General features: G+C 43.5%; 1 protein-coding gene across 5 annotated transcripts in view; it reads right to left on the bottom strand.

Annotated features, from left to right (window-relative positions):
• The window catches only part of LOC143963496 (neuronal acetylcholine receptor subunit alpha-5), a 64,620-nt gene extending 38,395 nt beyond the window's left edge, over window positions 1-26,225 (bottom strand). The window contains exons 1-2 of one of the 5 annotated variants that reach the window (XM_077473137.1): window positions 25,823-26,225; window positions 8,173-8,383 (exon numbers count right to left, since the gene is read on the bottom strand). Coding sequence is in view for 2 of the 5 variants with exons in the window: in XM_077473134.1 (XP_077329260.1) it covers window positions 25,823-25,889 (67 nt within the window). In the remaining 3 variants the exon portion in view is untranslated. The remainder of the gene's footprint in view (window positions 1-8,172; window positions 8,384-25,822) is intronic. The other 4 variants (XM_077473136.1, XM_077473138.1, XM_077473134.1 and 1 more) reach the window with 4 other exon arrangements.
• Window positions 26,226-26,819: the final 594 nt, after the last annotated feature.

The following is a 26,819-nucleotide window of genomic DNA, read 5'->3' as shown; positions in this document are numbered from 1 at the left end:
CCAGCAGCCCAATTTTTCTGCCCCTGTTTAACAGGGGCGTTTAAGTACAATTTTTGATGCAATGCTTTGCAGCAGGGCTAATTCCTGCAATAAAACTAGAGTATATGGCAGAGGTTGGAGTGTGGTGGCACCAGCACCAGTGCCTAAGGCCCAATTTTTCTGCCCCTGTTTAACAGGGGCGTTTAAGTACAATTTTTGATGCAATGCTTTGCAGCAGGGCTAATTCCTGCAATAAAACTAGAGTATATGGCAGAGGTTGCAGTGTGATGGCACCAGCACCAGTGCCTAAGGCCCAATTTTTCTGCCCCTGTTCAACAGGGGCGTTTAAGTACAATTTTTGATGCAATGCTTTGCAGCAGGGCTAATTCCTGCAATAAAACTAGAGTATATGGCAGAGGTTGGAGTGTGGTGGCACCAGCACCAGTGCCTAAGGCCCAATTTTTCTGCCCCTGTTTAACAGGGGCGTTTAAGTACAATTTTTGATGCAATGCTTTGCAGCAAGGCTAATTCCTGCAATAAAACTAGAGTATATGGCAGAGGTTGCAGTGTGATGGCACCAGCACCAGTGCCTAAGGCCCAATTTTTCTGCCCCTGTTTAACAGGGGCGTTTAAGTACAATTTTTGATGCAATGCTTTGCAGCAGGGCTAATTCCTGCAATAAAACTAGAGTATATGGCAGAGGTTGGAGTGTGGTGGCACCAGCACCAGTGCCTAAGGCCCAATTTTTCTGCCCCTGTTTAACAGGGGCGTTTAAGTACAATTTTTGATGCAATGCTTTGCAGCAGGGCTAATTCCTGCAATAAAACTAGAGTATATGGCAGAGGTTGCAGTGTGATGGCACCAGCACCAGTGCCTAAGGCCCAATTTTTCTGCCCCTGTTTAACAGGGGCGTTTAAGTACAATTTTTGATGCAATGCTTTGCAGCAGGGCTAATTCCTGCAATAAAACTAGAGTATATGGCAGAGGTTGCAGTGTGATGGCACCAGTGCCTAAGGCCCAATTTTTCTGCCCCTGTTTAACAGGGACATGTAATTACAATTCTTGATATATTTCACAGGAGGGCCCCTTCCTGTGCCCACCCAGAGTAACGGTGAGGACTTATAGTGTTGTGGCACCAGCACCACAACCACCAAAGGCCCAATTTTTCTACCACTGTTCAACAATGGCATGTAATTACAATTCTTGATATAATCGTTCACAGCAGGGCGCTCCAGCGCCCACCAAGAGTCACTTTGAGGGCTTACAATGTTGTGGCAAAACCAACACCTTGTTCCGCCATTTCTGCAGAGCATATAGGGCAGGCCCCTACTTTCAAACATCCAATTTACAAACATCTCCTACTTGCAAACGGAAGGAGACAACAGCAAGTGAGATGAAAAAAGATGGACGACAAAAAAAATTATACAGGGGTGATAACCCTTCCCTATGTTTTCCAAAAAGCTTAAAAATAGTTTTTTTGACTGGAGCTACACTTTAAAAATGTACCAGTTGAAAATTACAAACAGATTCAACTTAACACAACAAACCTACACAGTCCCTGTCTTGTTTGCACCGCCTGTATACTGCTGTTCTGAGTATATAGGGCCTGGGGGCCACACGTATTTCCTTTTTTTAATATGGGTACGGGGTTCCCCTTAATATCCGTACAAGACCCAAAGGGGCTGGTAATGGGCAGGGAGGGCTACCCATGCCATTTTTCTCAATGATTTTCAACCATATTGCAGGAACCAGATATAACATTAAAACCGCAAGCAGTTTTAAATGGTGTTATTTCCGTTTAATGTCATTTTGTGCAGGGACTGTTCTAAACACGGGAAACACGTGGCACTTCACAGGCATACTACAGACACCCCCCAGGCACCATATTTAAAGGAATATTTCACTTTTTTTTTCACTTTAATCGTCATTAAAATCAGTGCTCCCGCCAAAACGGCCATTTTTAAAAACATTTTAGGCATTGACCCATGTCCCCTGGGGCAGGAGCCAGGTCCCCAAACCCTTTTTAGGACAGTATCTTGCATATTAGCCGTTAAAATTAGCACTTTCCATTTCGAACGTTCGAGTCCCATAGACTTCAATGGGGTTCTAACGTTCGTAACGAACGTGGGGTCCGTTCGAAAGTTCTGGTGCGAACCGAACCGGGGGGTGTTCGGCTCATCCCTAGCTACAAGTATGACCAATTTTAGGTCCAAACTAAATGAGCAAATTATAGTTATTAGGCCTTCAATAAGCTGTGATTATTCAAGTAAGATCACACAATTCCTAAATTTGCATTGCTTGGCCTGGATAATATTGGCAAAATTCTAATAGTTCAGGTTGTTGCAGCTGATTGCAAATATCCAAAACTGCAAATTATGTTTGGTTATACGTAAAGATTGCCTTTGTGATTTGGACCGACTGCATGGTTGCACTCTGTGCATCTATTGCTTAAAATGTCAGGCTTTTTCTTTATGTAAAGAGCTACTGTCTATTATTATTCCCATTGCAATATTTGCTTGAATGGCTGCCAGCTGTGATAGTAATGCAAGGCATCTGAAAAAAAGTTGAATGATTTGTATAATTTTAGAGTAAAATGTGTGGTCTATTTTTTCCTTCTTTTCCCTTACAAATTGTAAGCCAAATATTAAATCAGATTGTGTGAACTATTTTCACTAACATGTGTAGGGGTGCTGCCCTAAGCAATAATGTGTCTAGTTTAATTTAATATTGCAGCTAGGCTTAAGTCAGCGTGAGCTTGGATTACCATAGTTCTGTTTGCTTAAGTTTATTACAGGGGACTGTTTCTTAGCAGATGCAACAAGAAGCAGCACTGCTAAGGTATAAATATAAATGTCGGCCTGGCCAACCACTAGGTGGTTAATACCCATCTATCTATATATCTATAGATATATATATCTATAGATATATATTTATTTATTTATATCGCTGGTGGTGCATGCTAGGGAGGATATAAATATCTGAATCAACCTTTCAGAAAGGTTCTTGACTCCTGGACTTTTGCCAGGGAAGGAGGCAGTGCTGGATGCCTGCTATCTGCAAAGACCCTTTACTAGAAGTGAGACCTTTTTGGACATTAAGTGCCCTAAACCTCTCCCCTTGAGTTTATTGTATCTAATAAACTCTAAGGCCGCGTACACACGGGCGGATTGTCTGCCCAACTAAGTTCGTCAGACAATCCGACAGACAGTCTGTCCAACTTTCGAATGAACGGACTTGACCACACACGATGAACAGACAGTCCGCCGAAAGCTTGCGCGATGACGTGTACGGCACGTACGACGGGACTAGAAATTCGACGTCCAATACACTGCAATGCAACCTTCGGCCGTGTAAATCCTTTCTGAGCATGCGCCATACTTAGTCCGTCGAACTAGCCTACTCACGAGTGGATTGTCCGCTGAACCGTGTTTCAGCGGACAAAATTATGGAAATTCCGAAAGACTAAGTCCGTCAGACTGTCCGCTGAAAAAGTCTGCTGAAGCCCACACACGAGCGGATTGTCCGCTGAAACACGGTTCAGCGGACTAAGTTGGGCAGACAATCAGCCCGTGTGTACGCGGCCTAAGAATGTTCTAAAGTGACTAAAAACCAATTTTTTCGACCCCACAAAGAGTCAAGGATTCCACCTTGAAGAATATCCAGTGGTGCATGTCATGGCTCTCTATTGTCTCCAAAACTATTTGTTCTCTCACTAGAACAGGATTTTTATTCCTGGTTCAACTGCTGCAAGATCATTAAGATGATAATCTTCCAAAAGTTCCTAAATCGAATTAATTCCTTCCCAATTCACATTCCTCTTACTTTCTTCCACTCAGCCTCATGGCTTTTTACCAAGTTTATATGGATCTATTATTGTTATTAATATTAATGATTTATATAGCGCCAACAGTTTATGCAGCGCTGTACAATGTATAAGGGGGGACAACACAATTACAGCACAATACAAAAGGTACAGGAGGGCCCTGCTCATAGAGCTTACATTCTAAAGGGAGGGGGTGATGGTACAAAAGGTAATAGCTGCAGAGAATGATTGATGGGGATGGCTCGGGGACAGTTAGGTGGGTGTGGGATAGGCTTCCCTGAATAAATATATAAAGCCTATAAAGCATATAAATATATATAAATATAATATATAAATATAATATTATATATATAATATATAATATAATATATAAAGACCTATAAAGCCTTGTACACACGATCACACTTTCCAACAGGAAATGTTCGATGACAGGCTGTTGGCGGTAAATCCAACCATGTGTATGCTCCATCTGACATTTGTTGACGGATTTTCCGTGTACAAATGTTGGTTAACATATTTTCTAATTTTACGCAAACAAATGTGTGTTGTCGGATTTTCTGAGCGTTTGTACACAAGTCCGTCGGACAAAGGTCCAAAGTACAAACATGCATGCTCAGAAGCAAGGACGAGCCAGAAGTGGTTGGTCTTGTAAACTAGCATTCATAATGGAGAATTACCATTGGTGATGTGGCAAATTATGAAATCTCGAAATGCAGCACACATTCTCTTCTTCTTTAATGGGATAATAATGAATCTGCTTTGCTGGTGATACTGATGGAGTTATTTCAAACTAATTTTTAAAGGTTTTTTTTATAGTGATACCAAGAATAATATTATTATGCTTTTTTATTTTTTTTTATTTGGGCTAGTTACCACAACACCATTATCCTGTAGATACAACTATGTTGGTGTCCCTTGTCAATTTTACATTGTATTTTTTTGAATGTAACTGCCTACTCCCAAACTGTCATTTGAAGTAAAACACATAGCCAAGTATTATTCTCCACAATTTTTTTTATTGTGCATTAAAAAAAGAAAACAAATAAAATTAGACATGCTATCTGCCAATAGAACTTAACCAAAAAGTGCATTCTACGCATCCAAAACATTTTTAAAATATACCAAATCAAACCATTATTCAACCAAATAAATAATGTCAAAGCAATAACTCCAAGGCCTATAATAAATAACAGGTTATCTCCTCCAATTCCGGCACATGGCTGGTTGACAAACGGCTGTTCAGAAACGAACTGAAAAGCGCGAACTGAAAAGTGCGAAATGAAAAGCGCGAATCAGCACTCGCCAAACTTCTACTAACATGAAATTAGCAGAAGGAGCCCAAAGGGTGGCACTAAAGAGCTGAAAAACAACGTAGTAGGTCACTACATTCATATTTGTTGGCCAACAATTGTGTGGCCATGTGTATGCAAGACAAGTTTGGGGCAACGCTCTTCAGACAAAAGTGTACGGTTTTGTTGGCGAACAATGTGATTGTCTGTACAAGGCTTTAGTGCTCCAGGTTGAAACAACAAATACTTTAACCCCCCCCCCAACTCCTATGCTGTAATCACAATGGCGGATCTAACATTATACAATACATCTTATCAACCGTTACATCTAATTGATTGGAATAGACCCAGGCAAAGCGAGTACACCTTGACTAAGCCCAATATAATATTTCCCTGAAAACCTGCCCCAACAGATTTGGAATTCCATCCATTCTTTGACCCTGAATGCTTATAAAAAAGCATTTGTGAAACAAAACCTCCATGATACCCATCTCTTCACCAAATTTTAGGGAACCAGGCATTTCCCCCTGGTCTATTCCTTCTGCAACTTAAGATAAAAAACCTTTACTGTGCATCCGCCCTATTTATGGGTTCAAGATGGCCAACAATTACACACCTGACTTCCCCTACATGCATTTTCTACCTGCCCTTTCAGAATGGCCTGTAACTACACTATTTCTTGATGATTTACCATCACCCAGAGAATTCCACTAAAACTTATTGGGCTTTGAGAATCTATGCTCAGATGAAGGCCTTCTCAGACATGACCTGTCATTTATCTACTCCTGCTTAGTTATGCCATACTCTGACTACATTTATTATGGCCAGGGAACATGGCTTAAACATTGCTTTCTCCCTAGAGCAACTCCAGAAAATGTACTGTCACTTTCAAATCATCAATCTGCACCAGGATACAAGAATGTAATACAAAATCATCACAAGGCAAATTCACATCATCTGTACCAGATTATGGATGGATATGTGGTGATAACAGAGCATCTCCTCCACGCATCTTTTGGGAATGCCCCAAAATCTCAGACTTCTGGGATAAAGTCAGAAAAATCTCACAACAATTCATTGACTTTCATGTCCCTGCAGATCTCTTCCTCCTACAACATAACACCATCCCCACTAAAACTTCTTGGGAATCGATGTTGACACCTCCTCAATTTTGTTAAGACCAACATTCCTTCCAGCTAGCAGGAGGATCTCCTCCGTTCATCCAGACAGAGCTTAATTGGTTACATGGTAAAAGGAGAATGGAGGACCTGACTGATTGAGAAAAACCAAAGAGAAATTTCACAAAACTTGACAACATTGGCATATGTTTATATACTCTAACAAAGACAAAATGCATTCTGTTTAGAGTAGAAAGGGAGGCAAAAGCATCTTACTAATCCCCATCACTTGCCTCCTTCTTTTAGTCACAATCACCCTTCCGGTCCCTCGTTGGCTCCCCCCAATTCTCCTCATCCCTGCCGTTCCCAGACTCTCTCCTTGCATCCCAGCACTACATTCCCATTCCTAAGCAACTCCGCTATCTTTCCCAATACAGTAGTACTAAGCCCAACTCTCCCCCCCCCCCATTCCACACAGTTATCCTAAACCAAGGGAAGCCATTGCCCCCTGACCTACAACACAGTCTGTTCCCCCTTGTTCTTTGCTGTATTTACCCAAAACTTAAAAAAATTAAGATTTGCATTAGTGAGATTGTCACAGACAAAGAACGGATACTCCCTGAATTCTCTCTATACAGACAATCATCCTAGAATGACCAGTCTTTTACATGTATATGACCTCGTTATTACATAAATAAAGCATTTGAAAAAAAATAATCTGACAGAAGTCTACCTTAACAAAAGGTACAGTTTGTACATACAGCTTCTCTGCTATTTAAATGGCATAACGCTTATGAAATACAGACATCATACAGTATATTTACAATAAAAAAAAACTCTTTATATAGCATACCTCCCAACATTTTAAGATGGGAATGAGGGACACTTACTAGCAAATGTATGTAGGCATAGGACATGCCCCTTGCCACGCCCCTTAAAGGGGCCATAACAAAAAAAGGTTATTTAAATCCACAAGTGCTTTTTTTTACCATTAATATTTCTTTATATTGGCTTTTAAAAGTGACAAATGCAGCAATTTAGAAATTGGATGAAAGGTTTAGCACTGGGAAAAACTTATTGAAAGATAAAAAGTGCATTTTATATACAACTATATGGATCAGACCAAAATGAGGGACAAATGAGAAGGAAAGAGGGACAGAGGGACATTGCTCCAAATCAGGGACAGTCCCTAGCAATCAGGGACAGTTGGAAGCTATGTATACAGATTGAAGAAAATAATTCAGCTTTTTCTTTGCAATTCAGAGTTCCAATCTATACACTAATCTATCTTTCTTTGTAAAATGAATCCTTCAGGATTCATGTTATTCCTTAGTATACAAGTCACATCCAGGCTAACCCTCCACCTGAGCAGAAATGTTGGCCTTTCATAGCACTGCCCACATTTAACACATAACAAAAAAATTCTGATGTGTTTATGTTATTAAGCATGTAGCTTCATTTGTAGCCTCACTCCAAGCTACTGTTAAATATACCCATATACCCATGTGGGGGATCACTCAATGCAATGCATGAGTTAAATACCCGTTTGCTTGAAGCAAAACAAAAATGTACAAATGCTTATTCTATTCTTCCCTCCACTGGCAGCCTGCGCTCTATTCAACTGTTCAATGTTCTCAAATGTGGACAGGCCTTTACTGCCCCTCCATACAATGTAGGAATTCTGGTCCTGCATTTATAATATCACAGAGCTAAGTGAGATGGCCCTGGTAGACTGTCCACACAAAGGGAAAGGCAGAGGCATAGCTTGGAGCTTGTGGGCCCCGATGCAAAATTGACCTGGACCCCCCACTACCACCCACCACTTCCACCATGTGTGCAGATACACCCACCACATGGCAAGATACTCAAAGTGGCTTAAAGTGGTGGGCCAGTGGAAAAAAAAAAGTTTAAAAAAGTCAGCAGCTACAAACACTGTAGCTGCTGACTTTTAATAATCACTTACCTTTCTAGGGTGCCTACGATGTTGGCCGCCCGAAGCCGACCCGTCCTTTGGCTCTCGGGTCCCAGAACCGCCATTCACTGCGGCTTCCCTGCCCGTTTCCTACTGTGCAAGCGCGAGTTGCGCGGCGCTTTGTGAATGGGGCTTGCTGTGTTGTGGGAACTGTGTGTGTCCGCGCCCCATTCACCAGAAGACAGTGCAAGGAGGAGAAGACCTGAAGAATAGGAAGAGGCAGATTAGGACGATCTGCCTAGCAACAGTCATTTCTGGTAAGTGAAAAAAAAATTTTTTTTGGAGTATTTTCATGCATTTTTTTATTTTTTTTTAGGGTGGACCTCAAATACACAGGGCTGAAATCACATTCCTTTACACACAGTCTATCAGCCTTCACAGGGTGTATCTGGCTTTTATGTTGCCGTTCTGACCTGAAATCCCCTGGTCGAAATGGTAGTGTAGTTGCAGTAGGCAAATATACCCTATGCAGATCATGGCTGACTGGCTGTGTTGTAAAGGAATGTGATTTCAGCCCTGCAGAGGAGGAGCAGTATAGAGTGCTGTACTGGGAAAGAAGCTCAGCAGCGGGCATAGCATCCAGGGCAGAGGGGTGGTCAGGGGCTATGGGGGGAGAACTTAGATGGGGGGGGGGCATGTGACATGAAATTTGGAGCCTGGTGGAGTTAAGGGATTTGTTTTAGCAATATCTAAAGGTTTCTCTGTCAGTGTTGGCAGGTGTTGGGGGAAGGTTACCTCCTGGAGGTGCGTGTCTCTCCCCAGTTGTCAGGGAAGTGGGGTAAGTGGAAATCCCCAGGAGGGGGGGTACAGAGAATCTCAGCTAGTGACTAGAAGACACTGAGTGGTATCTTACCTCACCAGTGACACCGGTCCCATCGTGGCTACAGGACAGCATTCTCCTCCTCTTAACTCTGTGATCTTGGTTAGCATTCCATGTTGCCAGCACACAGCACAGACACTCCTCCTTCAGGAGGAGTGTCTGTCTTTCCCATTCAGGAAATGGCTCGCAGCTTCTCCCCAGCCAATGAGAACAGAGGGGTGTAGACTGTGGAAGGCAAAGTGGAAGCGCAGTACTGCAGTGTGGCTGTGGGGCCCTAGGGCAGATCGAAGCTGGACTTATAATATGACAGGGAGGCTGCAGGGGCCCCCTGGAGCTAGGGGCGCGGTTGCGATTGTGATCCCTGCAACCCCTTATCCTACGCCCATGGGGAAAGGAAAAACGAAGTATTTGTACTTATTCCTTTCCCACTTAGCCCAACAAGCATTGAACATATGCAGTGTGAGGAAAACCTCACTACATGGATACATTTAACAGCAAGCTGAAGTTATGCTTTAAAAAATGGACTGAGCGAATAAACGCTTTACATGCTATTGAACACATTCACCAATCAACCTCTTAAAAGGTTGCATCTTTAGCATCTCTGCACCTAAATCCCTAGATGCACCCATCACTGCTATTATAAGAGGCATTTAGTTGACTTTATAAAGAGTGCAATGGTGCATAGATCATAGGTATTGTCATGGTTATACAGTGATCTTCCTGTGTTTGCTTACCTCCCCTCATGTCTTCAGACTAAGAGGTCAGCCACTTCCACCTTGTGGTTTTTATAACCTCTCCTCTAAGCATGGCTCCACCCCAGGCCCTATCAGGGAGCCCTATATTAACCTGTGCACTGCAGGCCATCAGTGCTGATGAACCATTGTATATTCCTTCCTGTTTCCTGCCGTGTGCTCTGCTTCTGATTCCCGTTACCGACTTTGGCGTGTCGAGACTATCCCTGTTTGCCTGTGATCCTGACCTTTTGGCGTGTCCCCGACTATTCTTGTCTGCTTGTGGCCCCGACCTTGGCTTTGTCCCTCACCATCCCTATCCTCCTGTTGCTTACTGTGGGTGTGAGCTGGGGGATCCTGGGGGTCGCGACCTGGAGCCAGTTGCAGCCAAGTCCATCCTCGCCACTAGAGGCGCTGGTGAACACCTGCTGGCTCTTAGACTCCGTGCCCCAGGGAATCTTATGCTCTAACCCCAGTGGGATCTGTCCCCCGTCTGCAGCAGTCAGCCGTAGGGTCCACAACCTTGCGGTGCACTCCTGATCCCTACGGTGTGCACCTGTCACCTCGCCTCAAGGTGACCTGACAGTTTGATCAGCCCTGGACCCGGCTGACGTGCCGCTTCCTGCAGATGATCCATTGCAGAGCTTAGTTCGGCGACTTGAGACCCATGAATCGCATCAGACCCAGTGATGCGATTCCTTCAGGATTTGGCATCCCGTGTTGAACAGGTTCAGGCCTCATTAGGACCCCCGGTTCAACAACCTCAACCGCTATCTGCCGCTGCACCTATCGCATCAGTCGCAGCCACACATTCATTACAACTACCAGCTCCGGTCCGTTTCTCTGGGGACTCCAAGGCTTGCAGGGGGTTCCTTAGCCAGTGCACAATTCATTTTGAACTTCAGCCCCAAAACTTCCTGTCCGATCGGGCAAAAGTCGCATATATCATATCCCTCCTGTCCGGCGAGGCGTTAGCTTGGGCCGCCCCTCTGTGGGAACTGAATGATCCAGTGGTTTCTAGCCTGTCTGATTTCTTGAAACTTTTTCGGAATATCTTCGAGGAACCGGGTCGTGTCTCCTCAGCGGCTAGCGCTCTTTTACGTCTCCGTCAAGAGTCTGCATCTGTGGGACAGTATGCTCTTCAGTTCCGTATCCTCACAGCTGAATTGAGCTGGAATAATGAGGCCCTAGTTGCAACCTTTTTACATGGCCTCTCTGATAGAGTGAAGGATGAATTAGCAGGAAGATCCCTTCCTGCTGATCTGGACAGTGTCATCACCTTGTGTAACCAGATCGATATTCGCCTTCAGGAGAGGGCCCTGGAAAAAAAGACTCCAGCACTCTCCGTTCTTTAGGCAGTCTGAGCCCCCAGTCCCTTCTCTTCGATCCGAGGAGCAACCCCTGCCTGCTGAGGAACCTATGCAGTTGGGCCGGACAAAGTTATCTCCCGCAGAACGTGCTAGGTGCAGAACTCTGGGCCTATGCCTCTGTTGTGGGGCCAAAGGTCATTTCCGTGATACTTGTTCTCTTTGTCCGGAAAAACGCTCAGGGCTAATACATCTGGAAGATGGAGTATTAGACCCTGAAATATCACCTTCACCTTCTCGTCTTCTCCTTTCCGTGTTGCTTCATGTCGGTGCTTCCTCTCGTTCGGGCTCAGCATATCTGGATTCTGGAGCCGCTGCCAATTTCATGGATTGGGAAACTGCATCCTCCATGAGACTTACCCTTTTGCCCCTTACAACGCCATTGGTGGTCTTGGCGATTGATGGCACTGTTCTCCCAGGGGGCCCTATCCGCTTCCAGACTCTTCCTGTTAAGATGTCAGTAGGGACACTCCACCAGGAGTGGATATCCTTCCTTGTCTTACCTAAGGCTTCATCTCCTATCATATTAGGTCTTCCTTGGTTACGGCTCCATTCTCCACACGTCGACTGGTCTGCTGGTCAGATCCTGGCTTGGGGTTCCTCCTGTTTCTCTTCCTGCTTACTCAAGGGTACCCCAAAAGAGAAACTTCCTGTTACCACCATCCCAGTATCTTATGCTATTCCCGCTGTATATAGCGATCTCTGGGACGCGTCCTGCAATAGTTGGACTGATGCACTCTCTAGGTCATGTGGTACTCTGGATGAGGAGCCCACCTATGAACCTGAGTCGATCAGTCACTCCAGTTTGCATGGCCATTTACCTTTGCCTGTCCCTAATCTCCCTTGGACGCACAGCCAGGCTAACTTGTCTGCAAGTTCCACAGTTGCTATGCCCTGTGATGCGATTGAGATGGTCGCTACACCTGACAATACTATTCAGCCTCTGCACCAGTTATGCCAGTCCAGCCCATGCCCAATTAGCTTCCTGCTTCTTGTTCAGGAACTTCTGTGACCTGGCCTCACCCTACTGCTACTATGTCCGTTCAAACCCATTTAAGAGGTTCAATCCATCCTTTGGATAGACTGCCTCATTCAGCCAGGTGGGGTTTTCAATCTTTTTCTCAGGGTTCTCTGCATTCTGCTTGTGTTGCAGCTATCTAGCTTGACTCTTGTGACATGTCACTTTCTAACTAACCTGACCTCAGGGATCCACTGACCTCTGCCCAGTCTGGTGGTCCTGTTATGGATGCCCAGCACATCTTTAAGGGTGTGGGGGACCCTGCTCAGACTCCTGATCTTCTCATGCCCTTACCCATTCCTAAAAAGCCTTTAGTCCTCAAGTCCTCTCGTCCTCTCCCTACCTCTGTTTCGGTCTCTGAGGATAATCTAAAATACGAGGTTAGTCAAGTTTTGGATTCCCGGCTCCGTAAAGGCATTCTTCAGTACCTCGTACTTTGGAAAGGGTTGGGTCCTGAGGAGAGGTCTTGGATCACTACATCTTAGGTCTTTGCTCCCTGTCTGTTAAGGAGGTTCCATCTGGAGTTTCCCTTTAAGCCTGGACCCAGGCGGGGGAGGGGGAGGCCTCCTAAGAGGGAGGGTACTGTCATGGTTATGCAGTGATCTTCCTGTGTTTGCTTACCTCCCCTCATGTCTTCAGACTAAGAGGTCAGCCACTTCCACCTTGTGGTTTTTATAACCTCTCCCCTAAGCATGGCTCCACCCCAGGCCCTATCAGGGAGCCCTATATTAACCTGTGCACTGCAGGCCATCAGTGCTGATGAACCATTGTGTATTCCTTTGTGTGTAAGCTTCCTGTTTCCTGCCGTGTGCTCTGCTTCTGTTTCCCGTTACCGACTTTGGCGTGTCTTGACTATCCCTGTTTGCCTGTGATCCTGACCTTTTGGCGTGTCCCTGACTATTCTTGTCTGCTTGTGGCCCCGACCTTGGCTTTGTCCCTCACCATCCCTATCCTCCTGTTGCCTACTGTGGGTGAGAGCTGGGGGACCCTGGGGGTCGCGACCTGGAGCCAGTTGCAGCCACGTCCATCCTCACCACTAGAGGCGCTGGTGAACCCCTGCTGGCTCTTAGACTCCACGCCCCAGGGAATCTTATGCTCTAACCCCAGTGGGATCTGTCCCCATCTGCAGCAGTCAGCCGTAGGGTCCACAACCTTGCGGTGCACTCCTGATCTCTATGGTGTGCAGCTGTCACCTCGCCTCAAGGTGGCCTGACAGGTATACTCTATTATAAAGGGAGGAGGTGGAATTAGTAGAGCAGACCCTCAAAGTGTACCTAAACTCAACTAAACTGTTTAGCAAACTAGATTTTTTCCTTATTGTATGCTGTGAATTCTGCAAATTGCACACTTCCATTTCCTGGATGGCTGAGTACACTCACTTCTGCATTGTATCATAGTTACATAGTAGGTGAGTTTGAAAAAAGACACAAGTCCATCCTATGTGTGTGATCATATGTCAGCATTACATTGTATATCCCTGCATGTTGTGGTCTTTCAGGTGCTTATCTAATAGTTTTTTGAAACTATCAATGCTCCCCGCTGATACCACTGCCTGTGGAAGGGTATCCATGGACAGAGCCGTGGTTATTACCCAGGCTGAACTCAATTTTTATTTTTGCCTTTGCTCATCTCCATTACATTAAAAGAGAAGTCCAGCCAAAGCTCATTTTGCTGAACTTCTCCTATGGATCACAGGTATGCAGTTTGTTTTGCACTCCTGTGACCTGTTGTCGGTTCCCTGCTGACATCACAGATTTCAGTCCAAGCATAGTGTCATCACGAAAATAAAGTCTGGATCTGCCAGGTGCCTGGACTGACACCGGGCTCACCCTCCGCAGCACAGTGCTCCAATGAGCGAGGAGGGAGCAGAGCAGAGACGTGAAAACTGAGTGATTGGCAGTGTTCAACCCCTCAGTTCTCAGTGTTAGAGGCGCAGGGGGACAGATGCAGCATCGTACTTATTCTGCATCCACCTAGGTAAGTAATAATCTATAAAAAAAAGTCCTTTACTTCTTTTTTAAGGATGTGGAGATATCACATTTAATGCCGCGTACACACAATCAGACTTTCAAGCAGACTTGGACCGGAATCCGTCAGACAATTCGATCGTGTGTGGGCTCCCGCTGACTTTTTTTGCCCAAAAGTCAGACGGACCTAAAAATAAAACATGTTTCAAATCTATCCGACGGAATAAAAATTGGGAAAACCGGTCGTCTGTGTGCTTGTCCGACGGACCAAATACGACGCAAGGGCAGCTATTGGCTACTGGCTATTGAACTTCCTTGTTTAGTCCCGTTTACGTCATCACGTTCAAAATGAACAGACTTTCGAACAGACTTAGTCTGGTCATGTGTGGCCAAGTCCGTTTCGTTCAGAAAGTCCGTTGGATCTCTGCCGAAAGTCCGTCAGGAAGACCGTTGGACCTAGTCCGTCTAAAAGTCGTGTGTAAGTGGCATAAGTTGTCCTCTAAAGTTTACATAACAAGGGTTGATTTACTAAAACTGGAGAGTGAACAATCTGGTGCAGCTCTGCATAGGAACCAATCAGCGTCCAGGTTCTTTCGGTAATGCTTAATTGAACAAGCTGAAATTAGAAGCCGATTGGCTACCATGCACAGCTGCACCAGATTTTGCACTCTCCAGTTTCTTAAATCGATCAAATTGATTTGACAGGGTGGAGTCTTGCAGTTTTCTAATTTCCAGGAGAGTTTAGGCTTTATCCTAACAACAAAATATAGTTCTTCTTTATCGGATGAGGATTCTCAATCTATAAATCCACAAGCCAAAATAAAGTTGTTGTTTTTTAATGTAAAGATGTGTTATTTTAAACCTCATGTTCTGTTCTTTGAGAGCCATTATAAGTCAATACAAAGCATACTATATTATACTTTGTAAAATTTCCATTTTGCTGACAATTACTGAGAACAATTATGCCTCACCAGATGAAAAATTAGAGATGGGGAAAACGTTATTTCTATAGACCTATTATATAACTTTATTTCCAGTGAAAGTTCAGTTTCATGGTGGGTGGAAGGATTTTGTCACTGAATAAAATGCTTTTCAGCTAAGATGAAGACCCCTTTAGCCCTGGATCATAGCTTTACTAAAGATTAATTCTGTGTTAGAATTTTGAACACATAATCATGTACAGCACAATATACCATACTTAAAGCGGGAGTCCGCCAGGAGTTCCGCCGTTTTTTTTTTAAAAGCCAGCAGCTACAAATACTGCAGCTGCTGACTTTTAAAATAAGGACACTTACCCGCCCAGCGCGCCCGCGATGTCGGCACCCGAAGCCGATCTCTCGATCGTCTCTCGGGTGCTGCCGCCGCCATTTTGGGTATGGGAATCAGGAAGTGGAGCCTTTCAGCTTCATTTCCCGGTTCCCTACTGCGCATGCGCGAGTCGCGCTGCGCATTAAGGATGGTCCCACTGCCTCTGGGATCCGTGTGTTTCCCAGCAGGCAGCGGGGGACTTTCGGAAAGGGGCGTAATCTACGCCCTTTTCCGCAGATAGCTATGCCGGAAGTGGGTGCAGATACCTGTACTGTACAGGTACATGCACCCCCTCCCCCCTGAAAGGTGCCAATTGTGTTGCCGGAGGGGGGGGAGGATTCCAATGAGCGGAAGGTCCACTTTAGGGTGGACCTCCGCTTTAAACAATAAGTGCACATTTAGCACATATTCTTTAGATTTAGAGGCCTGCTTAAAAAATTCAGTGCAAGGAGTACCTGTTTTAAACTCTAGGATCTCTAGCCTGCACACCAGGTGTGACTTCCTGTTTGGGAGCCACAAAATCCAGGACACTAAATTATGCCAACTCTAACTCACGGATAGCAAGGATAACTTGCCACACATTTGTGGCAGTGTTGAATTGTATATTTGTTAACTTTCTGCACATTTTCACTGGCAAGTTTTACACTTGCAAAGCCCTTGAAGCACAAGTTCTAGTTGACACTTTTCTAATTTGTAGCAATTTTGTTTGGCAAGTCTCTAGCAAAAGCAAATTTACAGTGGTGAGTCTACAGCAAGAGTTCAAGTCACAGTGGCGCCTGTGGTGGGATGACTATTTGCACAACATAACTGAATTAGAACTTGCAGCAGACTTGCAGAATGTTTGCAAAGAGAGTGGATCTGGAGTCATGCAATGTGGAACTAACTTGTGAAGCCTGGCAAGTCTGGCAATAGCTTATGAAGTCATTTTCAAACTTGCAGCTCAATTGATTGCTATCTGGGCTAGAGCTTAGAAGGCCAAGCTGTGGCCCACCCTACTCCGTACTTTAAGATCGCATTTCAGATATGTGGTTAGAGCACTGATCAAAGCAAGTGTTGATCAAAGCATGAACCAAAGAGCAAGGTAAACAAAGGGCCAAAAAACATTTGTTGTTTAGACTTCCATAAGAAGTCATGAGGGACTGTTATAGGCAAACTCCACAAAGCATTGTAATTAGCTAATTGAGACTGACTGAGACTTTTCAAAACAGGATTCATCAATTCACAAAAGCACAAAAAGATCTGCATGTCTTGTAGTGTTAATGAGGTGATCAAACCCATTGTGTGTAGACGCTCACTTCCACCATCTACTAAACAAATTTTAGCACTGCGGTGTAGTCATTCTGCAGCTGCAACCTGGGTTTTCAAGGATGGGCAAACTGCGGCCCTCTAGCTGTTGCAGATCTGTCCCAGCTCTAATTGCAGTCCTGTTTAGTTGTAAGCCTAATGTTTATCCTGCATAGCATTTTCAACTTTTTTAACTGCCATTTTACATTGTTATCCTTTTTGCTACAGTTTCACGTTACTTTTTCTCCCAGCCCTGATGAAGAACAGGGAGATCCCTTAAAGGGGTTGTAAAGTAAAAATTTTTATTTTTTTAAAATAACAAACATGTCATACTTACCTCCACTGTGCAGCTCGTTTTGCACAGAGTGGCCCCGAACCTGCTCTTCTGGGGTCCCTCGGCGGCTGTCTCTGCTTCCTCCCGCAGGTGCTTCTCACGTTAATGCGAGCTCCCTCGCATTGGTGAGAAGCACTGCGGGCGTGCTCCCGTGATACAGCCGGCGGCTATAGCCGCTCGCTGTATCACAAGGCCCCGCCCCCCGGCGCGCTGCGTCATTGGATGTGATTGACAGCAGCGCGAGCCAATGGCTGCGCTGCTTTCAATCCATCCACTACAGCCAATCAGCGGCCAGGCTGAGCGGCGAAGAGGACGGCGGGGGCGAGCGCGGGATTTCCGAGGGGTCAGGTAAGTAAAACGGGGGGACTGGGGGCGCCGGCAGTGTGAGATGTTTTTTCACCTTAATGCATAGAATGCATTAAGGTGAAAAAACATTTACCTTTACAACCCCTTTAAACGCATTGGCTCTCCAGCATTCTTCAAAAACATTCCAACTATATAAAGAATGCAGTGGTATAGTACATTCATTTGGACACAGTCAAGATGGCTGAGGGGATTTTCCTCTCTTTAACCCTCCTCCCGCCCGCCGTATAGTAAAATGACAGTGGAGCGGGGCAGCTCTCATTCTGGACCAACGTCATATAAGGGGGCATGCAGCGCGACGATCACACAGCCGCAGCTCTTTACCCATGTGATCACCTGTGTCCAATGACAGCTGATCACATATAAACAATGAGATACCGTTTATCATTTCTCCTTGCCTCACACTGACAGAGTATGAGGAGAGGAGAGCCGATCCGCGGCATCTCCTCACAGGGAAGACATGTATAGGTAATCAGGGCACGGATCATCAGTGACCTGATTACAGTGCAGCCCCAACAGCGCCCATCAGCAATACCACTCTGTGCCCATCTATGATACCAACCTGTACCCATCAGTGACACCAGTCAGTGCCCATCAGTGATGCCAATTTGTGCCCATCAGTGAGGCCAATCTTTGCCCATCAGTGCCTGCCCATCAGTACCATCCATCAATGCCGCCTATCCATGCCACCTATCATTGCCCATTAATGTTGCCTGTCAGTGCCCATCAGTGTCACCTATCAGTGCCCATCAGTGCCACCTATCACTGCTGCATATTGGTGCCACCTATTGGTGCGCATCAGTGCCACATATTAGTGCCTCTGCATCAGTGCCACCCCATCAGTGCCGCCTCATCAGTGCGGCCTCACCAGCACACATCAGTGAAGGAGAAAAATTACTTATTTACAAAAAAAATTGCAAAAAATGAAACAAAACAGCAGTGATTAAATACCACCAAAAGAAAGCTCTATTTGTGGGAAGAAAGTGCTAAAAAAATTAATTTGGGTACAGCATTGCATGACTGCGCAATTGTCATTCAAAGTGTGACAGCTGTCAAAGCTGAAGATTGGCCTAGGCAGGAAGGTGGTAAAAGTTTTAAAACCCCACTCAGGAATAAAATGATTTTATTCCCACCCCAGTTTATACTCTAGCCACTTGCCAACCGCCGCACGACGATGTACGTCGACAGAATGGCACGGGCAGGCATATGGGCGTACCTGTACGTCCCTGCCTTCCCGCGGGTGGGGGGCCCGATCGGTGCCTGCGGCGGTCGGTATTCGCTCGGGAGCGATCCGGGATGAGGGGGCGGCCATTCATTCATGGCCACCCCCTCGCGATCGCTCCCGACGAATGGAAATCCTTCGTGACATCACTTCCTCTCCTGTAATGTAAACACAGGAGAGGAAGTGATGTAATCTCTCCTCCGTGTCGGTATTTTTCGTTCCGACACCGAGGAGAGGGGATCAGTGAGTTGCACCAACACGACACTTCACAGTAGAACATGCCAGGCACACTCACACCCCCCCTTTACCCCCCGATCACCCCCCCAATTACCCCTGCCCCCCCCCCAGTCACAGTGACATCAATGCATTTTTTTTTTTGCATTGGTTTCATTTGTGACTGTAATAACTGTTAGGGCAGTTAGGGTTAGCCCCCTTTAGTTCTAAGGTACCCCCCTAACCCCCCCAATAAAGGTTTAACCCCGTGATCACCCCCCGTCGCCAGTGTCACTAAGGCTGGGTTCACATTGCAGCGGTTTATGAGAACGGATGTGATTCGCACCGCACTGCAGTGCAAATCACATCCGATCTCTGTGCGATTCGAGTTCAGCCATACAGATAGTATGGCTGAATTCGCGTTGCACCCGCCGCACCCGCCGCAAACTCGCACGGGACCCTTTTTTTGGTCCGCAGCAGAATCGGATCGCATGGGTGTTCACACCATGCGATCCGAGTTTGCAGATCGCACTGCGATATGCGAACTGATCTGGGGGTGTCATTAACATTTCACTGACACTCCCAGCAGTTCGCATAGGGCAGTGTGAACTGCCGCCGGGAGGCATGCGATGCGGGAACCCGCCGCGGATTCGTGGCGTTCCTGCATCGCTCCAGTGTGAACCCAGCCTAATAAGCGATCATTTTTCTGATCGCTGTATTAGTGTCACAGGTGACGCTAGTTAGGCAGGTAGGTATTTAGGTTCGCCGCAGCTTTTTATAGCGCCAGGGACCCCCATATACTACCGCATAAAGCCCCCTGATTGCCCCCTAGTTAACCCTTTCACCAGTGATCACCATATAACTGTTATAGGTGACGCTGGTTGGTTAGTTATTTTTTTATAGTTTCAGGGCACCTGCCATTTATTACCTAGTCTCACTAGTGTACCCCTAAATTTAGGAGTGTCTACTTTCCAAAATGGGGTCGTTTGGGGGGGGGTTTGTGCCATCTTGGCATTTTATGGCCTTCAAAACTGTAACGCCCTTAGAAAGCCTGAAGGCGGTGCTTGGTTTTCGGGGCCCCGTACGCGGCTAGGCTCCCAAAAAGTCCCACATATGTGGTATCCCCATACTCAGGAGAAGCAGCAGAATTTATTTTGGGGTGTCATTTCACATATGCCCATGGCATGCGTGAGCAATATATCATTTAGTGACAACTTTGTGAAAAAAAAAAAAAAGTTTGTAATTTTCCCGCAACTTGTGGCAAAATATAAAATATTCCATGGACTCAACATGCCTCTCAGCAAATAGCTTGGGGTGTCTACTTTCTAAAATGGGGTCATTTGTGGGGGTTTTGTGCCATCTTGGCATTTTATGGCCTTCAAAACTGTAATAGGTAGTGAGGAGTGAAGTCAAATATTTACGCCCTTAGAAAACCTGAAGGCGGTTCTTGGTTTTCGGGGCCCCGTACGTGGCTAGGCTCCCAAAAGATCCCACACATGTGGTATCCCCGTACTCAGGAGAAGCAGCAGAATTTATTTTGAGGTGTCATTTCACATATGCCCATGGCATGCGTGAGCAATATATAATTTAGTAAAAACTTTGTGAAAAAAAAATGTAAAAAAAATTAAAGTTTGTAATTTTCCCGCAACTTGTGGCAAAATATAAAATATTCCATGGACTCAACATGCCTCTCAGCAAATAGCTTGGGGTGTCTACTTTCTAAAATGGGGTCATTTGTGGGGATTTTGTGCCATCTTGGCATTTTATGGCCTTCAAAACTGTAATAGGTAGTGAGAAGTGAAATCAAAAATTTACGCCCTTAGAAAGCCTGAAGGCGGTGCTTGGTTTTCGGGGCCCCGTATGCGGCTAGGCTCCCAAAAAGTCCCACATATCCCCGTACTCAGGAGAAGCAGCAGAATTTATTTTGGGGTATCATTTCACATATGCCCATAGCATGTGTGAGCAATATATCATTTAGTGACAACTTTGTGTAAAAAAAAATAATAAAATTTTTTTTTTGTCATTATTCAATCGCTTGAGGCAAAAAAATAAAATATTCAATGGGCTCAACATGCCACTTATCAATTTCCTTAGGGGGTCTACTTTCCAAAATGGGGTCATTTGGGGGGGTTTTGTACTGCCCTGCCATTTTAGCACCTCAAGAAATGAGATAGGCAGTCGTAAACTAAAAGCTGCGTAAATTCCAGAAAACGTACCTTAGTTTGTAGATGTGACAACTTTTGCGCAAACCAATAAATATACAGTTATTGACTTTTTTTTTACCAAAGACATGTGGCTGAATACATTTTGGCCTAAATGTATGACTAAAAATGAGTTTATTGGATTTTTCTAATAACAAAAAGTAGAAAATATCATTTTTTTTCAAAATTTGCGGTCTTTTTACGTTTATATCGCAAAAAATAAAAATCGCAGAGTCAGTCAAATGCCTTTAAAAGAAAGCTCTATTTGTGGGAAGAAAAGGACGCAAATTTCGTTTGGGTACAACATTGCATGACCGCGCAATTACCAGTTAAAACAGCGCAGTGCCAAAGTGTAAAAAGACCTCTGGTCATTTACCAGCAAAATGGTCCGGTCTGAAAGTGGCTAGGGAGAAATAAAAACACTTTTTAATGCAGTTTTGTATTCCTTTATAATAGTTCATGTATTCTTACATACACGTAGAATATGTACCTGCATCTGTCTTTATATCAGGCTCCTGTCATCCCCTGCACTGCAGCACTCCAAATAGGAGATGGAAGGAGAGCACTACATGTGCTAGCAGGAGGAGAGAGCAGAGTAAGCAGAGTGTATGGCTTATTAACGTGTTACTGTTCCTTCATTGTCTTATCAGCAGACTGACATGGAGGTGACACCACTGCACCCCTTAAGTATAACAGGAGTGTCTAAATAACACTAAACATCGTTGACAGAGCAGACAGTTCACATATGTGAATTTCAACTGCGTGTTCAGAAATTTAGCTTTAACCACTTGACCTTTCGGAAGATTTACCCCCTTCGTGACCAGGCCATTTTTTGCAATATGGCACTGAATTACTTTAACTGACAATTGCGCGGTCATGCGACACTGTACCCAATTAAAATGTATGTCTTTTTTTCCCTACAAATAAAGCTTTCTATTGGTGGTATTTGATCACCACTGGGTTTTTTATTTCTTGCGCTATAAACAAAAAAAATACTGACAATTTTTTAACTATCTGCTATAAAACAATGAAAAAAATAATAATTCTTTATAAATTTAGGCCAATATGTATTCTGCTACATGTTTTTGGTAAAATAAAAACCCTATATACATAAAAGTGTCAACTGTGTTTCTAGCCAGTGTTTTTGTGTGCTGTGTTAGGTTCTTTTACTAGGGGAAGAGATGTATTTTATTCCTCGACTTTGCAGGAACACAAAATCCATCCCTTCCTCCAGTCAGAATGGAGAGATCTCAGTTCTGTGTGTTATACTGATGATTGATGGGTGCCAGAGGACATCTAGTGCCCAGCACCAGCAGATCGGCTTCTGCTGTGATTGATCACAGCAGAAGTGGCCTGCCTGCGACACTCACGCACCCCCCAGCAGGCAGAAGTGCATAATCATTTATATCCTGTACATGATCCTGTACAGGAGAGCCATAAATATGCTATGCGGCAGTCTTGAAGCGTTATTAACCACTTAAGCCCTAGACCATTTTGCTGGCCAAAGACCAGAGCACTTTTTGCGATTTGGCACTTCGTCAATTTAACTGACAATTGCGTGGTCGTGTGATGTGGCTCTCAAACAAATTCGACATCCTTTTTTTTCCCCTTAAGTAGAGCCTTCTTTTGGTGGTATTTGATCACCTCTGCGGGTTTTATTTTTTGCGCTATAAACAAAAATAGAGCGACAATTTTGAAAAAAACTATTTTTTTTTTACTTTTTGCTATAATAAATATCCCCAAAAAATATATTAAAAAACATTTTTTTTCCTCAGTTTAGGCTGATACGTATTCTACATATTTATGTTAAAAAAAAAAAAAAATCGATCCCGCGCCTCCTAATTTCTAAACTAGGTTCCTAAGCTGCTACCCCTTAGCTAGGTGAAAAATCACCAGTGCAGAATTTGGAGAGGTTGGTAGGGGGTGCTAATTTGTCTAACAAACCTTAAAAAAAAAAAATGTATTAAAAAAATTATTATGGCAAACAGCCTGCCTGGTTTTACAACTACGTTAGATATCTGGTAAACTATAATTGACTTATAAAGTGCATATAGATGCGAATCTTAACAGTACCCACATATATTGCTAAAACAAAAAAGTATTATGGCAACCAGCCTGCCTGGTTTTACAACTAAGTTGGATATCTGGTAAACTATAATTGACTTATAAAGTGCATATAGATGTGAATCTTAACAGTACCCACATATATTGCTAAAACTAATCATATACAAGCGCAAACAAATTGACTTATAAAAATATAACTCTTAACAGTATCCACATGTATTCCAATAACCAATCAAAGGTATGTGCAAAATATTTTTATAACCAATCAAAGATATTTGCTATCACACCATATAAAATATAGACAACATTTCATAGCAAACAGAACCTGAATTAATTTAAACGCTTCCCCACGGCAATCGAGTCCGCAGGACCCGTGATCCTACTCACGGAGCTCCCGGCAGGGTTGCATGCGCTGCCGGCAGCGCACACGTGACCACGCACCAGCAAATTCCAAGGAACGTACCTGTACACCCATTTGCCCAGCCGTGCCATTCTGCTGACTTATATATACATGTGGTGGCCGGCAAGTGGTTAAGGGATTGCTTGAACCCTTGGATTGGTATTAGTATCAAGAATATTGGTAGACTGTCCAGCTCATGTACTGGGGTAAGAAAGGGGTTGCCATTATACTTTATGGCCATGTCCTGTCTGAGGTTTGCCTAAAAACTAGTCTACAAGATTAAACTTAGCAAGGAACCTCTCTCACTCTGTGTATATTTGTTTTTAGGTGTATTCTTACCCTTTAGCCTGAATTTACATACTCACCTGTCCAGCGAATCCAGTGCTGTACTGCTGTGACCTTGTTTCCAACACACCTAGGCCCAGTGCCTCTAGCATCTTCTCTGATGCCATTGGGAGCCAACTGTCTTTTCCAGGTCTAGATAGCCCCCCCTACTGATGCTACTTGGTACATCCCAGCTGCAGCCTGTGGAAGCTGATGCCTCCTGGGATAGGGGACAGGACGTTCCAGGAGCAGGGGCACATCATTGGAGGGAGGAGGGTATGTTGGGTCGAAAAAAAAAAAAAAAATGAAAAACCCCGTCCCCAAAAAAAGGCAAATTATTTTAGGGAGGGGGTTGGAACGCAATGGGGAAAATTTCTTTTATGTGAAGATTTGCTTTAACTTGGAGCAGAACAGAGGAAGTAATAAATGCTGACTTTAGCAATATGACTTTATTCAGTCATTATCAATGCAGAGGAAGCTAGTGGAAAGAATGTTGGATTTTTAATCATCTAGTTTCACAGCAATACATTTTCTTTTCACTGCATTTATGTTGACGTTTGTTAAAGAAAAATTACAGTGGAATATTTATAACTGGAAGCGGAAAATGACTGCAACTCCATTATCTGTGGGTGGTGATGTGTTTGGAGCGGAACTCTTGGCTGATATAAAAAGAAACATTTAATTGAATTAGGTATTATGTAAAGTCTAATTTAAATGTTGTTTAGAGTGCTAATGATGCCTAGTCATCCACACAATTCCAAGCAGACGTCAGCTTTTATCAATTACTAAAGTCGTATTATAGAAAGGTCATTTTGATGGCAATGTTCTATTCATCTATAAGTGTTAGTAATGCAGAGAACCCTATATGCAAGAACCACAGATCACATTGCATATTTTATGTTTTAGTTAAATCCCTTTGACAATGCAAACATCAATACAAAGTAATTGGATTGGCAAATCAATATTAATAAATAACACAACACAAAAGCATTGTTTTGTAATGCAGTATTTCTTCCCAGGGACTTAAACCATTTCTTATGGCTTCCGATCCCAAGTTATTAATGCCTCTGCAGTGGGCAAACATCAAGGTATGCGGGAGTCGCTAATATGCCAACAACGTAATAATCCAATTTTCAGCCAGGTGCATTTATTTTATTGCCAGGATATATGAAAACATTCCCGCAATGGCTCTGAAAATCAGTTTAAGCGTATGACATTTTTTTTTTTTGCAAACTAATGATAGTGGATTTTATTTTTCAAGTACAATACTTGGAGATAGTGCTGTAAATAAAAAGTACAGTTTGCATGAACTTTATGAAGCACAGAGAAATTCATATATAATAAACAAAATGATAAAACACAACATAACATACATACAACATAACACAATTATAAAACACAACATAACATACATACAACATAACACAATTATAAAACACAACATAACATACATACAACATAACACAATTATAAAAACATATATTTAATTGTACAACATAAACACTAATATCAATTCACTGAGCTATAAAGAATTATTATTTGTCATTATGATTATTATTTTTAGCCATGTGGCTGATACTTAATGGTAGTTTGTTGAAACAAGCATTGTTATATCTGTGTCATATGCTTTAGAAAATTATAAATATCTATTTATTTTTCATTTCTTTATTATTATTATTCTTTTTTTTATTATTTCTGTTATTATCATTTATAAAATCAAACCAATATTTGTACACAAATCACATGCAAATATAATTCCACATAAGTCATCAAAATTAGTCTTTAAGATAAACATATCCGTTCCATGATCCTTAAGCAACATTGCACCTTTACAGTCTTAGAATTGGGTTTACTCTTTTATATATTTATTCTGGAATGACGCACCATTGTGCTGTAATGGGAAACAACCTGTATCGTAGCATGTACTATTATTATTATACAGAATTTATATATGAAATCTATTATATGATTAATAACCATAATGATCACAAAGGGTGTTATTAGCACAAGCATACATTTACTTACCCCAGGCTCTTTTCAGATAGAATAAACTGAAGATCCACCATATAAGGCACTTTCCATTCACCATCATTTTCAGACATGAAAATTCTCTTTTGTGTAACAAAAGAACGGAAATGATTGTTCAATTCCCCTTCTTTAATGTGCTCAGAGGCTGTTCTTCACCTCTCTATGTATGAAGAAGACCCCTATTTTAACCCGTGTTCAGCATTCCCGGAAAACGCAGGCACACTGCAAGGATGCTGCTATGGATAACAAGTGTAAAATAATTTCCCTTGCATGTATGGAGCTAGTGAAACCAGCTGGGGCTGCCTTCTGCTAAATTCATTATGTGTCAATAAAAAAAGAAGAATGAAGGGGGATGGGATTAGATGGTCTCAGCTTGTGCTATGGTAGCTCGGGAGGAACATTTTTTCAATCCCAAGCTTTAAATCTTTGGTGGAATAGAAAGAATAGCACCATACATTTAACAAGGCTGGCATGCTATAAATTTCAAGGCTAGGAGATGGAGCCTGGTTTTACAACCTAGCACATTAATACTGCAGGGAAGGCGCGCTTGGGTTCACTTTATCTATTACATTCATCTATGTATGTGAACACATTTTGGAAAATGAAAAATAAATCCCATAAAGCACAGGACATTTAAAGTGGACCTTCAGCAAAAATGGAAATGACATTCTTTCTTTTGCCTCTCCCCAGGCTTTTTATTTTTTAGGAAGCGAGTTCCTAATTTGGTGGTACCCACTTCCATTTCTTTGTTCCCCTCCTAGATATTGACATCACCTCGTCCCAGCTATAGCCTCCTGAGATAACATTACACGTCCCAGGAGAATGCAGTACCAGTCTCATGGCAGGCCATGTCTCGCATATGTCTCACCTGCCCTCTATGTATCCATTAGAATGCGGGAATGGAGGCTCTCATAAATTTAGAAAGAGTTAGGGGTGCTTTGGAGCGGTTCTGTGGCTCTACAGCTTATGCATTTATGTGCAAATTTGTGCTAAC

This window comes from Lithobates pipiens, unplaced genomic scaffold (assembly GCF_037356315.1).
Source record: "Lithobates pipiens isolate NorthernLeopardFrog02 unplaced genomic scaffold, aLitPip1_a1.2 Scaffold_8, whole genome shotgun sequence".
In the NCBI taxonomy this organism is placed as follows: Eukaryota; Metazoa; Chordata; class Amphibia; order Anura; family Ranidae; genus Lithobates; species Lithobates pipiens.
This window is presented reverse-complemented; position numbering and strand designations above follow the sequence as displayed.